Source organism: Myotis daubentonii, chromosome 4 (genome assembly GCF_963259705.1).
Source record: "Myotis daubentonii chromosome 4, mMyoDau2.1, whole genome shotgun sequence".
Taxonomy (NCBI): domain Eukaryota; kingdom Metazoa; phylum Chordata; class Mammalia; order Chiroptera; family Vespertilionidae; genus Myotis; species Myotis daubentonii.
This window is the reverse complement of record NC_081843.1, coordinates 73,359,086-73,373,258: the sequence shown is the minus strand read 5'-3', so window position 1 is coordinate 73,373,258 and position 14,173 is coordinate 73,359,086. Positions and strand designations below refer to the sequence as shown.

The following is a 14,173-nucleotide window of genomic DNA, read 5'->3' as shown; positions in this document are numbered from 1 at the left end:
TGCCCCCCAGTTCTTAGCTCCCCCCTGGGTTTCCGATCACTGTCAGTGGCAGGGGGCTTCTTCCTGCTTTCCCTTTTGCCTCCCTGCATTGTGCCTACATATGCAAATTAACCGCCATCTTGTTGGCAGTTAACTGCCAATCTTAGTTGGCAGTTAATTTGCATATAGCCCTGATTAGCCAATGAAAAGGGTATCGTCGTACGCCAATTACCATTTTTCTCTTTTATTAGTGTTGATAGTGATGTTTAGGTAACACTGAGTCTCATATCCTCATTTACAAGAAGAAAAATAGTCCTGTTTAAATATTTTTGCTAACTTTTTAAAAAATAAAGAATCAATATATAAAGAATTTTCGCCCTGGCTGGTTTGGCTCAGTGGATAGAGCGTTGGCCTGCAAACTGAAGGGGCCCAGGTTTGATTCCGGTCAAGGGCATGTACCTTGGTTGCGGGCACATCCCCAGTGGGGAGTGTGCAGGAGGCAGCTGATCGATGTTTCTCTCTCATCGATGGTTCTAACTCTCTATCCCTCTCCCTTCCTCTCTGTAAAAAAAATTAATAAAATATATTTTTTAAAAAAAAGAATTTTCTTCCAAATCCCAATTTAACCAACATTTTTCATCTTAAATAAAAAGTTCCATATTTACTCTTTGTTTTAAGGTTTTACAAATGGCTTCCAACAGCTTGAACTATTTAGTTAGTTTTGTATTTAATGTTGCTTTATGTTTTCATGGATTTTTCTCCTTTTTCCTGTTTCTCCCTCCTATCCCTTCTTACCCCACACTTCTTATGACTGTTTCCCAAACCTAACTGATCATGAAAATCAATGAGGATGCTTGATCAAGCTTAGATTCACAGGCCTCTCTTAAGAGATTTTGATTCAGCAGGTTTAATGTGCCTAGGCAGGTTTGGGAAACACTCCTTTACTAGCTGTCCCCGTAAGGCCTAGCAGTGTGCTCTGCTCACAATTCACATTAAATGGTATTGACTAGCTGAAGATTGGTGCTGCCAACAGGAATGCCAATAGGAGCCCACTGTGTTTTTAAAACACAATTTATACTTAGCCATCTGTTGTGTACCGCGGCAGCAGCACCCTCCTAGGCTGCTTCCAGGAGTCAGAGCACGGGATTGCTCCATATTGTTTGTACACATGCCGCTGCCCTCCTCCAGGAGAAAGCATGCTTAGATCCAGGTGTTAGGCATGGCAGTACAGAGGACAGGCACTCCTCATGGTTGCCATAGCACCTCAGGTTACCTTAAGCACATGCACATTCCTTCCCTCCATTCCACAAGTAGCTTTTTGAGAAGCTACTTTACAAAGTTCAAATTAATGTGCATTCTGCAAGCATCGTCAACCAAGTCCTGAACCCCTGAGCTTGTAACACAGCTCTGAAAAGAAATTATTTAATTAATTTTGGATAGATAATGTATAACATATGACACAAATTTAAAAGATACAAAAGGGAATAAGTGAAAATGAGTCCCCTTTCTACCTATACGTCACCTACTCAATGCTCCTCTCCAGTGGCAATTTTTTTTTAAAAATATATTTTATTGATTTTTTACAGAGAGGAAGGGAGAGAGATAGAGAGTTAGAAACATCGATGAGAGAGAAACATCGATCAGCTGCCTCCTGCACATCTCCTACTGGGGATATGCCCGCAACCCAGGTATATGCCCTTGACCGGAATCGAACCTGGGACCTTTCAGTCCGCAGGCCGACGCTGTATCCACTGAGCCAAACCGGTTTCGGCTCCAGAGGCAATTACTACCAGACTCATACTTATTCTTTCAGATGACCTGTGCACATACAAGCATCTATATTTTTTCAACAAATGCTTTTTTCAACATATATATTTCTACCACCTTGCTTTTCTTGTTTAAAATATTTTTGGGGCCCCAGATGGTGTGGCTCAGTTGGTTGGAGCCTCGTCTCATATACTGAAAGGTCACGGGTTTGATTCCTGGTCAGGGCACATAGCTGGGTTGCAGGCTCAATCCCTGGTTGGGATGCATATGGGAGGTGATTGATCAATGTTTCTTTCTCTCCCTCTCCCTTCCTCTTTCTTTAAAAATCAATAAAAACTTACCAAAAAAATTAAACAACAAAGAAGTGTCACTAGCCTTGAGCGGCACCCCATAGCCCATTGTCTCTGCGACGGTGGCCTGTCCCCGCCGCCTGGCGGGCTAGGGCAGGGGAAGTGTGGCAGGAGGAGTCAGATCTGTCTCTCAGTATTGCTCAGATAGTCCAAAAACTCAAGGACTCCAGTTTGTACGCTCAGTTTAAAGAATATATATATATATATATATATTTTTTTTTTTTCTTGGTTAGTGTCCCATATCGGTCCCTATACTAGTAAAACTGCCTCATTTTAAAAAACAATTCCATTCTATTCTGTTTTAAGAATATAATTGGAACCCAGCTGGCATGGCTCACTGATTGATTCCCAGTCAGGGCACATGCCTGAGTTGCAGGTTTGATCCCTTGTCGGGGGCATGCAGGAGTGCTGGGGTCCGAACCCAGCAGGTCCAGGGGTCCCCAAAGGTGTAGACGGAGTCGGCGAAGAAGGAAGGACACAGAGGCAGCGTTCAGTTGATCAGCAGCCTAGCCAGGATCTCTAGCCAGGATCTCCAGCCAAGTTCTGGTCTGGATCTCCAGAGAGGTTCTGCTTCGGATCTCCAGCGAGGTTCTGTAGCCATGTTCCTCGCTAGGTTCTCCAGCCAGGTTCTGTCCAGGCTCTCCAGTCAGGTTCAGTGTCCAGGTTCCAGTCAGGTTCTCCTGCCAATCTCTGTAGTCAGGTTCAGTCCAGGATCCCTTGCCATGTTCTCCCGCTAGGCTCTGTCTCTAGGCTCCGAGGCCAGTCCCTCTCCAGGATCCTCTGGCATGTTCTCTCCAGCAAAGTTCTTCTGTCTCTAGGCTCCGTGTAGGTTCTGTCTTCTTGATTCTGTTCTAAGTTCTGAGTTCTGAGTTCTGTGTCTCTGTCTTGTTACATCCGTATTTATACCAGTTGATTTTAATCCTGTCAATTTCTATTACAAAGGTTAGGGCGTTTCTTATCTCCATTCCAGGGAGTAAAGATTATGTAGCTTAAGCATGATTGTTTGTAGTGATTAACTACCCGCCTGGCACTTAGTTAAGGAGTTTCATGCCCTCCCTGACTTCAGGGAAAAATTCCTACCTGGGGAAACAACCTTTCTAGGAGAGGCATCCCCTCCCTGACTTCAGGGAAAAATTCCTACCTGGGGAAACAACCTTTCTCGGAGAGGTGACCTTGGTTAAAACACACAGCGCTAAGGGGAGCAAACATATTAAGAACAGTATGCTATATACGCCAGGTCCCTTGAAACATATGCTGTGCAGATGTTTCTTTCCTGCAGCGACTGTGTCAAGCAGCAAGGATGGACCGGCTTCCGGCACAGGAGGCAGCCAATCAATGATTGTCTCTCATCATTGATGTTTCTATCTCTCTTTCCCTCCTCCTTCCTCTCTTAAATCAATTAATATATATATCTATAAATCAATATTTATATATATAAATCAATTAATATATATTAATTAATATATATATAATCTGTTCCATTGATCTATGTATTTGTGTTCTATACAATTTTCATCATTATAACTTTAGAATTCCTAGTAGGTTAGGTTGCTTCTTCATGACTCCTTCTCCCCCTCCCCCCCTTTGCTAGTTACTATAGAATTATATTGTGATTCTGAATCTGGCAACTCCCTGCCCTTGAAAATTTAATATATTAAAAGATCATGTTAAATTGATAGATTAACTTAGGGAGGATTGAAATTTTGGTGATGTTACGTTTTCCTGTCTATACAGGAACTGATACGCCTTCCCTTTATTCAAGTCATTTGTGTGTTTTCCCTCAGTATCATCTTTAAAGTAATCTTTGATATAAATTGTATGCATTTTTATTATATTTGCGACTACTCCTTTTTATTATTATAGTTGAAATAAAATATTATATTTTGTATAATATAGTACTACAAATATATATTTTTAGTTTCACGACATAATTCAATATTTACATACCTTGCTAAAGTGATAATCATGATAAGTCTAATAATCATCTGTCACTGTCCAAAGGTATTATGATATTATTGACTATATTCCCACTCCTATGTTGTACATTACATCCTGGTGACTTGTTTCTTTTATAATTGGAAGTTTGTACTTCTTATTTCTCACCTTTTCATCCAGCCTCACCCCTAACCCCTCTGGCAGCCATTACTTTGTTCTCTGGATCTATGAGTCTGCTTCTGTTTTGCTTTGTTTGTTTTGTTTTGTTTTGTTTTGTTTTAGATTCCACAAGTAAGTGAAATCATATGGTATTTATTTTCCTCTGCCTAACTTATTTCACTTAGCATAAAATCCTCCAGGTACATCCATGTTGTTACAAATGACAAGATTTTATTCTTTTTTATGGCTAATATTCCATATATATATATATAGATATACATATAGATAGATATAGTTAAGATATAAATAAGAAATAGATATAGGGAGGGGCGGAGGGGCACCAGAGAGGAACGGACGCTCGCCGAGCGGTTGCTTGGTGACGCCCGCTGAGGCGTCCCAGGGTAAAAAGGTCCAGGAGAAGTGTCACTAGCCTTGAGCGGGACCCCATAGCCCATTGTCTCCGCGCCGGCGGCCTGTCCTCGGGAAATGTGGCAGGAGGAGTCGGATCTGTCTCTCAGTATCGCTCAGATAGTCCAAAAACTCAAGGACTCCAGTTTGTACGCTCAGCTGGAACGTCAGTCCTGGCCTGATACTCTCCAAGTCCCTCCATGCTACCTCAAAGGGTAAGAGATTGTTCTTTTTTACTGCTGCACAGTATTCCATGGTATAAATGTAGCACAGCTGTTTTAGCCACTCATGTACTGATGGGCACTTAAGCCCAAGGTGCTTTGTAAATACCAGGGAGAGGCACTTGGCAAGTCCCGGGGCTTCACAGGATGTTTCCTGACCAAGATCATGTGCCATTAGTAGGTGAGGCCCAGGACAATGGTAGAGGTTTGGGTGGTGAGTGGAGTGGAAGAGCTGTGTAAACAGATACAACAGCACGGGAAAAGGCTCAGGGATAGTGTAACAGGACAATCAAAGGGTCTGGGCTGCCTGTCACTACTTGAGCCAATTCAGCAGAGACAGGGTTGAATCATATATGAGTGTTTATTCCTATAATGCCAGCAGTATGGGAGAGCAACAGGTCATCCACAAAAATCTGCTTTGCAGCCCCCTATAAACCAGCTGTTTATATGTGGTAAAACAAAGATTACATGGGGAAGTAGGGATTACAAGCATGGAGAAGTAGGAGGCTGGGGTGGAACTCCATTGTTTGGGCAACAAGGTTTTTAATCTTTCCATGACAATAGGCTGTTCTTGAATGAGAATGGGTCACATTCCAAGGCTGACTCCCTGGTTTAAGATTGACTCCCAGGTCCCAGGGCAGGGGTGGGCAAACTTTTTGACTGGAGGGCCACAATGGGTTCTTAAACTGGACCAGAGGGCCGGAACAAAAGCATGGATGGAGTGTTTGTGTGAATTAATATAAATTCAAAGTAAACATCATTACATAAAAGGGTACGGGTCTTTTTTTATTTTTTATTTTTATTCATTTCAAATGGGCTGGATTCGGCCCTCGGGCCGTAGTTTGCCCACGGCTGTCCCAGGGGCATACAACCCCTAGCCAGGTAAGAATGTCCTTTCTTTTTCTTTTTCTTTTTTTTTTTTTTTTTAATAATAGCACTTTCTTTTTAAAAAAAATATATATTTTATTGATTTTTTACAGAGAGGAAGGGAGAGAGATAGAGAGTTAGAAACATCGATGAGAGAGAAACATCGATCAGCTGCCTCCTGCACATCTCCTACTGGGGATGTGCCCGCAACCCAGGTGCATGCCCTTGACGGAATCGAACCCGGGACCCCTCAGTCCGCAGGCCGACGCTCTATTCACTGAGCCAAACCAGTTTCGGCCAGAATGTCCTTTCTTGAACCAACACAAGGCAATCATGGTTAATAGAGCACAATTAATATTTCCCATAATCATAACTAATCCCCCAACATTCTATTTTTTTTCACTCTCACCATAGCAGCAGCCTCTGTCTCTCCTTTGAATGGACCTGTCTTTGACCTTCCTACACAGATTTCTTCCTAGGGCAGTGGTGTGTCTGGCTCTCTCAATCCTGGGAGAGAAAAGATGATTGAACCTCTTCACTAGCCGTTCAAGCCCTCCTAGCGCCATACACCAGCTGCACTCACATTCCTAGGTTCTCCTTGACCCACCAGACACACATGTACCCTTGGAGACCGTCCCTCAAAATCCCATCAATACAGGATCCTAAAAGAAGAGTCTTAAAAAAAAAAAAAAAGAAGAAGAGTCTTTACACCCATTACCCCATTACATACCAATAATAATATAGGGCTATTCTTCAAAGGAGGGATTGAGAATATTTTAGTGTTTAAATGATGGAAGTCAGTGTCTGTGGCAGATGGAATTTACACCCCTCTATCAAATAAACCACCCCAAATGTCTATTCCTGACAAGAGGCAAATCAAATTCCTCCCAGGGCACTAAGAGGACCCTCCAAAGGTGAGAGTGGTTCTCTGGTAGGAATCCAGAAAAGTGGAGAGAAGGGATCTAGCTGCTCTCAACATGAGAATGGAAGCCTGTCTGAATGGGTGGGGCCAGTCTCAGCCCATCGGAAAATTATGTTCATAGTGGGCAGATCCTGTGAACTTTTTTCTGAGGGCATCCATTCACCCAAGGAACTAGCAAGGTTAGTCACTTGAAAGTGAAGAACTCAAAGTCCACTGAAAATGAAGAACTCAAGTCCATCCTTGCTCACATGTAGGAGCCCATTCCTACCAGGGGCCTGAGAGATTTGGCAGAGGCTGGGTGAAGGCTGAGCATAGAAGAGATTTCCCTTATGGAGTTCAAGGTCAAGTCAACCTACAGTCAATAACTCTGCTCTAAATTATAATAAAATACCACTCAACACTCACTAGGATGGCTATATTTTTTTAAAAAGCATTCATGAGAATGTTTAAAAATTGGACCCCTCGTACATTGGTGGAAATGTAAAATAGTGGAGCCAGGTTGGATAACAGTGGCCCCACTATTTTTGGCAGTTCCTCAACATACTAAGCATAGAGTTACTAGATGACCCAGAAGTTCCACTTCTAGGTACATACCCAAAAGAAATGGAAACATGTTCACACAAAAAACTTGTACACAATGTTCATAGCAGCGTTATCCATAAGAGCCTCAAACTGGAAACAACCCAAGTATTCATCAACTAATGAATGGGTAAACAAAATGTGGTATACCCATACACTAGAATATAGCATACATAAAACTTTAAAATGTTATGCTAAGTGAAAGAAGCCAGTCACAAAAGACCAACTATTATGACTGCATTTATGTGAAATGTCCCCCGCCCCCATAGGCATATCCCTGGAAGCATGTAATACTTTAAGCAATAAAACAAAATTAAAAAAATAATAAATAAAATGTTAAAAAAAATAAAAAAGAATGCAGATTAGTGACTGCCTGGGGCTAGGGCGGAAGGACAGGGAGGGGGCACTAAAAAAGGGAGGCAACTGTTAATGCGTGTGGGTTTCCTTGGAAGTGTTGCTAAAGTCCTACAATTGGCTCCGCTCTGAGGGGGCGTGGCTAGGCCCTAGGGGGCGTGGCTGGATTCTGGGGCGGGACTAGCCAGTTTAAAGCCTGGCTGAGGCACAGAAGCCGAAGCTTTTTGGCTGTTATGCCTCGAGGAATGGAGGAGTGCGCCAGTCTCTGCGGCGCGGGCTCTTCGCGGGGATGTCGGTGTCGGTGTCGTCAGCAGTGCCAGGGCCCAGCTGAGACGGCAGTGGCCTACGGCAGGCCGGCCCCGGCCCCGGCAGAAAAGCACGTGGAGGCGGTCGAGGCAGCGAGGTGCTGTGTGGAGAGTGGAGAAATTGCGAGCCCCATGCCGCCCCCGCACTGCTCGCTGCGGGACCTGCCTGTGGAGATGCTGCTGGAGATCTTCGCCTGGCTCCCCGGCACCGACCTGCCCAGCCTGGCCCTGGCCTGCACCAAATTCCACCACATCCTGCACATCGACAGCATCTGGAGACGGCGCTGCCGGGAGGAATATGGCTTTTCTGAAAACTCTCAGAACCTGGAGAGGATAGGTATGTCTTATCGAGAAGTCTATGCGAAGCTGCTCCACCCATACAGACACATTTTGGGATTGTGGCAGCTAGATACTGAGGACTATAGAACACTGCTGAATGTCGTGGTGGACGGCTTATGCATTACTGGTTGGACATACGGGCCTTCCCTGAACACCCATGTGGATGGCCCGCTGCAATTCGAGCCCTCGTTCAGAATTCGCCTGACGGAGAGGAAATCAGTCGTGGTGGAATGCATGGAAGGCCGCATCAGCAGGCCCCACAGCCGCCACGTGCAGATTCAGAAGGACAGGCTCACCCTCCAGTGCGACAAGACAGACCACCGGAAGGATTTGACAGCGAGACTTCGGCAAGAACGGGCGCTGGTGCTGACGCTGACGCTGGAGGACAGATACCAGTATGACTGCCTGGCCTACCGCCGCCTCTACCTCCCGCCGAGCCACCCGGAGGACCTCATCAGGCCAGGCCTCTTCCAAGGCAACTACGATGCCTTCGGCCTAAAGATTGCCATGCTCAGCTTCCATGGGAAGTATGCCAGGGTCACGAAGATCACGGGAGACACCATCAGGATGTTAGAGATCCACCTCATGCGCCGCATCCAGCTGCCCGATGGCGAGTTCTTCCGCAACTTCAACGAGCTCTCCCGCGTGGTCCAGGAGATTGACGAGCAGGTGATCCGGGAGCAGCAGCAGCAAGAAAACGGGACTGAGGAAAGCGAGGGCCATGGCTGGCAGAGCCCTGCCCAGCCCAGCGTCGGGGAGTCCGGGGCTGCAGCTTTGGAGGAGCAGCCTGTCCCGTTTGTTCTGCCTGTGGGCATGCGCACAAGAGACCAGAACTACCCCCGAACCTGCAGGATGTGTTTCTATGGCGTGGACACTGTTACCTTACCTGGCTTAGCCTACTGGGAGCGGTTCCCTGGAGTCTTCATCCTGTTCGATGAGAACCACTTTGGGTTCATCTGGCTGAAGGTGAAATACTTCGTCCTGTACGGCAGAGTCCGGAACACCTTCCAGAATGTGGAGGCACCATCCCCGCAGGCCTTCCTGGAGATGCTCTAGAACATTCATTCCAGACCCCCTGGGAGGAGCAGCTTGTAGATTTGAGCTTCTGACCAGATTACCCACCTTTGTTTGTGTGTTTTTTAATCCTCACCCGAGGATATTTTCCCATTGATGTTTATTTTTTTTTTCTTTTTATTTCTTTTTCCCCCCATAACTCCCCTCCTCCCAGTTCCCGCCCCACCCTCCGCTCTCACTCCCCACCCACTGTCCTCATCCATAGGTGCACGATTTTTGTCCAGTCTCTTTCCGCATCTCCCATACCCCTTTCCCCCCCAAGAATAGTCAGTCCATTCCCTTTCTATGTCCCTGATTTTATTATAATCACCAGTTCATTCTGTTCATCAGATTATTTATTCACTTGATTTTTAGATTCACCTGTTGATAGATGTGTATTTGTTGTTCATAATTTGTATCTTTACCTTCTTCTTCTTCTTCCTCTTCTTAAAGGATACCTTTCAGCATTTCATATAATACTGGTTTGGTGGTGATGAACTGCTTTAGCTTTTTCTTATCTGTGAAGCTCTTTATCTGACCTTCAATTCTGAATGATAGCTTTGCTGGATAAAGTAATCTTGGTTGTAGGTTCTTGGTATTCATCACTTTGAATATTTCTTGCCACTCCCTTCTGGCCTGCAAAGTTTCTGTTGAGAAATCAGCTGACAGTCGTATGGGTATTCCCTTGTAGGTAACTGAGTTTCTTTCTCCTGCTATTTTTAAGATTCTCTCTTTGTCTTTTGCTCTTGGCATTTTAATTATGATGTGTCTTGGTGTGGTCCTGTTTGGATTCCTTTTGTTTGGGGTTCTCTGCGCTTCTTGGACCTGTAAGTCCATTTCTTTCACCAGGTGGGGGAAGTTTTCTGTCATTATTTCTTCAAATAGGTTTTCAATATCTTGCTCTCTCTCATCTTCTGGCACCCCTATAATTCTGATGTTGGTACGCTTGAAGCTGTCCCAGAGGCTCCTTACACTATCCTCGCATTTTGGATTCTTTTTTCATTCCGCCCCTCCAGTTGGGTGTTTTTTGCTTTCTCGCATTTCAAATCATTGACTTGATTCTTGTGCTCCTCTGGTCTGCTGTCGGGAGTCTGTATAATATTCGTGGTTTCAGTCCGTGTATGCTTAATTTCTAGTTGGTTCCCCAACATAACATCGAGGGTCTCATTAGTTTTGTTGTAGATCTCATTAAGTTTATCGGCGGCTTCTAAACAGTTCTTGAGAGACCTTAAAAGTGTGGTTCTGAACTTTATTATCTTCCATTGACAATTTTGTCCTGTTTCTTTGTCTCCACATTTTGTTATGCTTTCTTGGTGCACCCCCTAGTGGTCTTTGTGCGCAGTCTTGTAGTTAAGCCTTGATTGTTGAAGCAAAAAACCAGGGAGGGTTTGACCTCCAGGCCAAGTGGCTATGAGAATCAGCTGTGTCAGCAGTGAGAGAACTTTTGTCCTCTAGGGAGGTGCTAATCTAGCCTTTGCCTGAGGCTATCCGGCAAATGCCTCTGTGCAGGGCTTGGGCAGGGCGGGTCGCACAGGATCAACAGGGTGGGCCGGAGAGAGCAGTTATGGCGGCTCTCAGTCCTGTCCCCAGGGGCTCTGCCTCTCTGAGTTCCAGCACCCGCTGCAAAGCTCGGAGAGAAAGCTGCACTCGCTCTGCCCGAAGCCAGACAGTCCCGCTTCTCCTGTTTGATTCTGGGTCCCTAAAGACTCGCCTGTATCTGGAGCTCAGAGTCTGCGACTCCCTCCCGATTGAAAACGCCAACCGCGCCCTCCGCCGCCAGCCCGCTCCGAGCACTCCTGCGCCTTCTCTGAGTGTCCGTATGCGTTTCTCTTTCCTCCTAGTTGTAGGACTTCCACTCAGCCAGCGTTCCTGTGGTTCTGGGTGATGTCCGTTCCGTGTTTTAGTTTCACTTTTGAAGTAGTTGTTCAAGGCAGCGATCTCCGGCGTTAGCCTATGCCGCCATCTTGGTTCTCCGATGTTTTTTGCCATTGATGTTTAGAAAGAATGGGAGAGAGAGGGAAAGACAGAAATATCGATGTGAGAGAAACACATCAGTTGGTTGCCTCATGCCCAAGCCCAGACCAGGGCCAGGCTGGGTAGGAGCCAGAAACTGAGGTAGAATTAAACCTTAGACCAGTGGTCTCAACCTTCCTAATGCTGCGACCCTTTACTGCAGTTCCTCATGTTGTGGTGACCCCCAATTTCATTGTTACAAATTGAACATAATGAAAGCATAGTGATTAATCACACACAAAAAAGGAAAAGCACTACTGCAATTAATTCATTGATTGAGTTACAAGTGGGACTGCTTTTTTTTTTTTTACTGAAACACCATTTTTACTTGAGTGATTGACAAGCTATTGTTGACTTGCAGATGTTTTCTCTAAATGAACAAAGTGAGCCTCATATCAAAGAAAACCATTATATGTTACCAATGATAAAATTCATGCTTTAAATAAAAATTAGATTCTGTAAAGCTTGTGCTCACCACTGTGAACTTGATGGCTTCCCAATATTTAAAGACTTCGATTATATTGATGGTGATGTTAAAGAATGCTACTTTTTGATATTGTTTAATAAAATGTGTCCACTGCATCATTTGAAATGATCAATGTTTAATGTTACAAAATTATGTATAAATAGGAGATTAATTCAAAGTGTAAGGCAAATCTATAATACATGTTTATGTAATAAAGTATGAAGTTTATTGATAAAAAAAGAAATAGATATATAGATATAGATATATCACATCTTCTTTATCTATTCAACTATCAATGAACATCTAGGTGGCTTCCATATCTTGGCTATTATAAATGATACTGCAATGAACATAGGGATGCATATATCTTTTCACATTACTATTTTATTATTATTTTTTATAAATACCTAGAAATGGCCGAAACCGGTTTGGCTCAGTGGATAGAGCGTCGGCTTGCGGACTGAAGGGTCCCAGGTTCGATTCCAGTCAAGGGCATGTACCTGGGCTGCGGGCACATCCCCAGTGGGGGATGTGCAGGAGGCGGCTGATCGATGTTCTCTCTCATCGATGTTTCTGACTCTCTATCTCTCTCCCTTCCTCTCTGTGAAAAATCAATAAAATACATTTAAAAAAATAAAAAAATAAAAAATAAATAAATAAATACCCAGAAATGGAATTGCAGAAGGGTCTATGGTAGTTTTGTTTTTAATTTTTTGAGGAACCTCCCTACTGTTTTCCATAGTGGCTGCACCAGTTTATAATTCCACCAACAATGCACAAGAGTTTCTTTTCTCCATATCCTTGCCAACACTTGTTATTTGTTGATTTTTTTTTATAATAACTACTAGAGGCCCAGCACACAAAATTCTGTGCAGGTAGGGTCCCTAGGCCTAGCCTGCGATCAGGGCCATCTTCCGCCCGCTCGCCAGTCCCCAGTACTGCCCGGCCACTGCTCACCCCAGTTCCCCATGATTCCCTGTTCGCCATGATCAAAGCCTGTGGTCTGAGGGGAGGGACCAAGAAGTCTGTATGCCTTCCGCCCGCTTGCCAGTCCCCAGTCCCGCCCCGCCACCACCCTGGTTTCCCCGTGGTTCCCCATTGGCCATCCAGTGATCAGAGCCTGCGGGCTGGGGGGAGGGACCAAGAGGTGATCAATGCGCCTTATAGCAACTGGTTGATTGGTCATTTCTGATCATTACACTGTTATGGCCACTGGCCTTTTATTATATAGGATTCTAACAGGTGTAAGATGATAGCTCATTGTGGGTTTGATTTGCATCTCCGTGATGATTAGTGACATTGAGCATCTTTTCATGTGTATGTCTTCTTTGGGGTAATGTTTATTTAGGGATCTGTCCATTTTCTAAGCAGATAGTTTCCTTTTCTTGATGTTGAGTTGTCTGAGTTCTTGATATATACATATATATATGTACTAGGGGCCCAGTGCATAAATTTGTGCACCTTGAAACGAACTGTGGGCCGCAAGACTGCGGTAGGCACAGGGGCGGGTCTCGGCCCATCCTCTGTGCCCCTGCACAGCCCCTCCCACTGCGGCTCCTGGTCCCCTGTCTGCCAGCAGCCCCACTCTTGCCACTGCCGCTCATATCTGCTGATGGCTCAGAGTGATTGGGGCTGGCGCCAGCAGCAGGTACAAATGTCAGCTGCTGCCCCGATTGCCCCTCAAGAGCAGGGGGAGGTGGAGAAGCCCTCAGGAGTGATCAGGGTTGGCAGCTGTTGCTCACACCTGCTGATGGCGCTGAGTGATCGGGACCAGTGCTGGGCACCGGCAGTGGGTGCGAGCAGTGGCTCTGGCACTGGCTACAGGTGTGAGTGGGGCCGGCACCAGCAACAGGTGTGAACACCGGGCATGACCGTTGTTCGTGGGAGCAAAAAATTTTCAATAATCACCAGAAGCTCCCCCCGATGACAGGCCAGCATCCTGCCTTGGTCTGGTGCCCTGTTTTCCTGCTCCACTATCCCACCACAGCCAACGCTCACCATGTTCTGCACATGCCCCCTGGTGGTCAGCGCACGTCATAGCAACCGGTTGTTTGGTTGTTTCGGTTGTCCCAGTTGTTCCACCTTTTGGTCTATTTGCATATTAGCCTTTTATTATATAGGATCAGATATATCATTTGCACATGTTTTCTTCCATGCAGTAGGTTGTCTTTTCATTCTGTTGGTTTCCTTCACTGTGCAAAAGCTTTTTAATTTAATGTTGCCCCATTCTTTTATTTTTGCTTTTGTTGCTCTTGCCTGAGAAGATATACACACAAAAATATTGCTAAGAATGATGTCAGAATTTGCTGCCTATGTTTTTCTTCTAGGAGCTTTATGGTTTCAGGTCTTACATTTAAGTCTTTAATCCATTTTGAGTTTATACTTGTATATGATGTAAGAAAGTGGTCCTGTTTTCATTTTTGGCATGTGTTTGTCCAGTTTTCCCAACACCATTT

At 44.9% G+C, this 14,173-nt stretch overlaps 2 protein-coding genes across 2 annotated transcripts in view; both read left to right on the top strand.

Moving 5' to 3' along the window:
- The window catches only part of CMYA5 (cardiomyopathy associated 5), a 102,964-nt gene that overhangs the window by 72,848 nt on the left and 15,943 nt on the right, over nucleotides 1–14,173 (top strand). The gene's annotated exons all lie outside the window — the stretch shown is intronic.
- LOC132232423 (F-box only protein 31-like) lies at nucleotides 7,182–9,280 on the top strand. Its single transcript, XM_059691859.1, is given in 1 exon segment — nucleotides 7,182–9,280. A coding segment is annotated over 1 exon segment (1,506 nt). The 5' UTR covers nucleotides 7,182–7,774.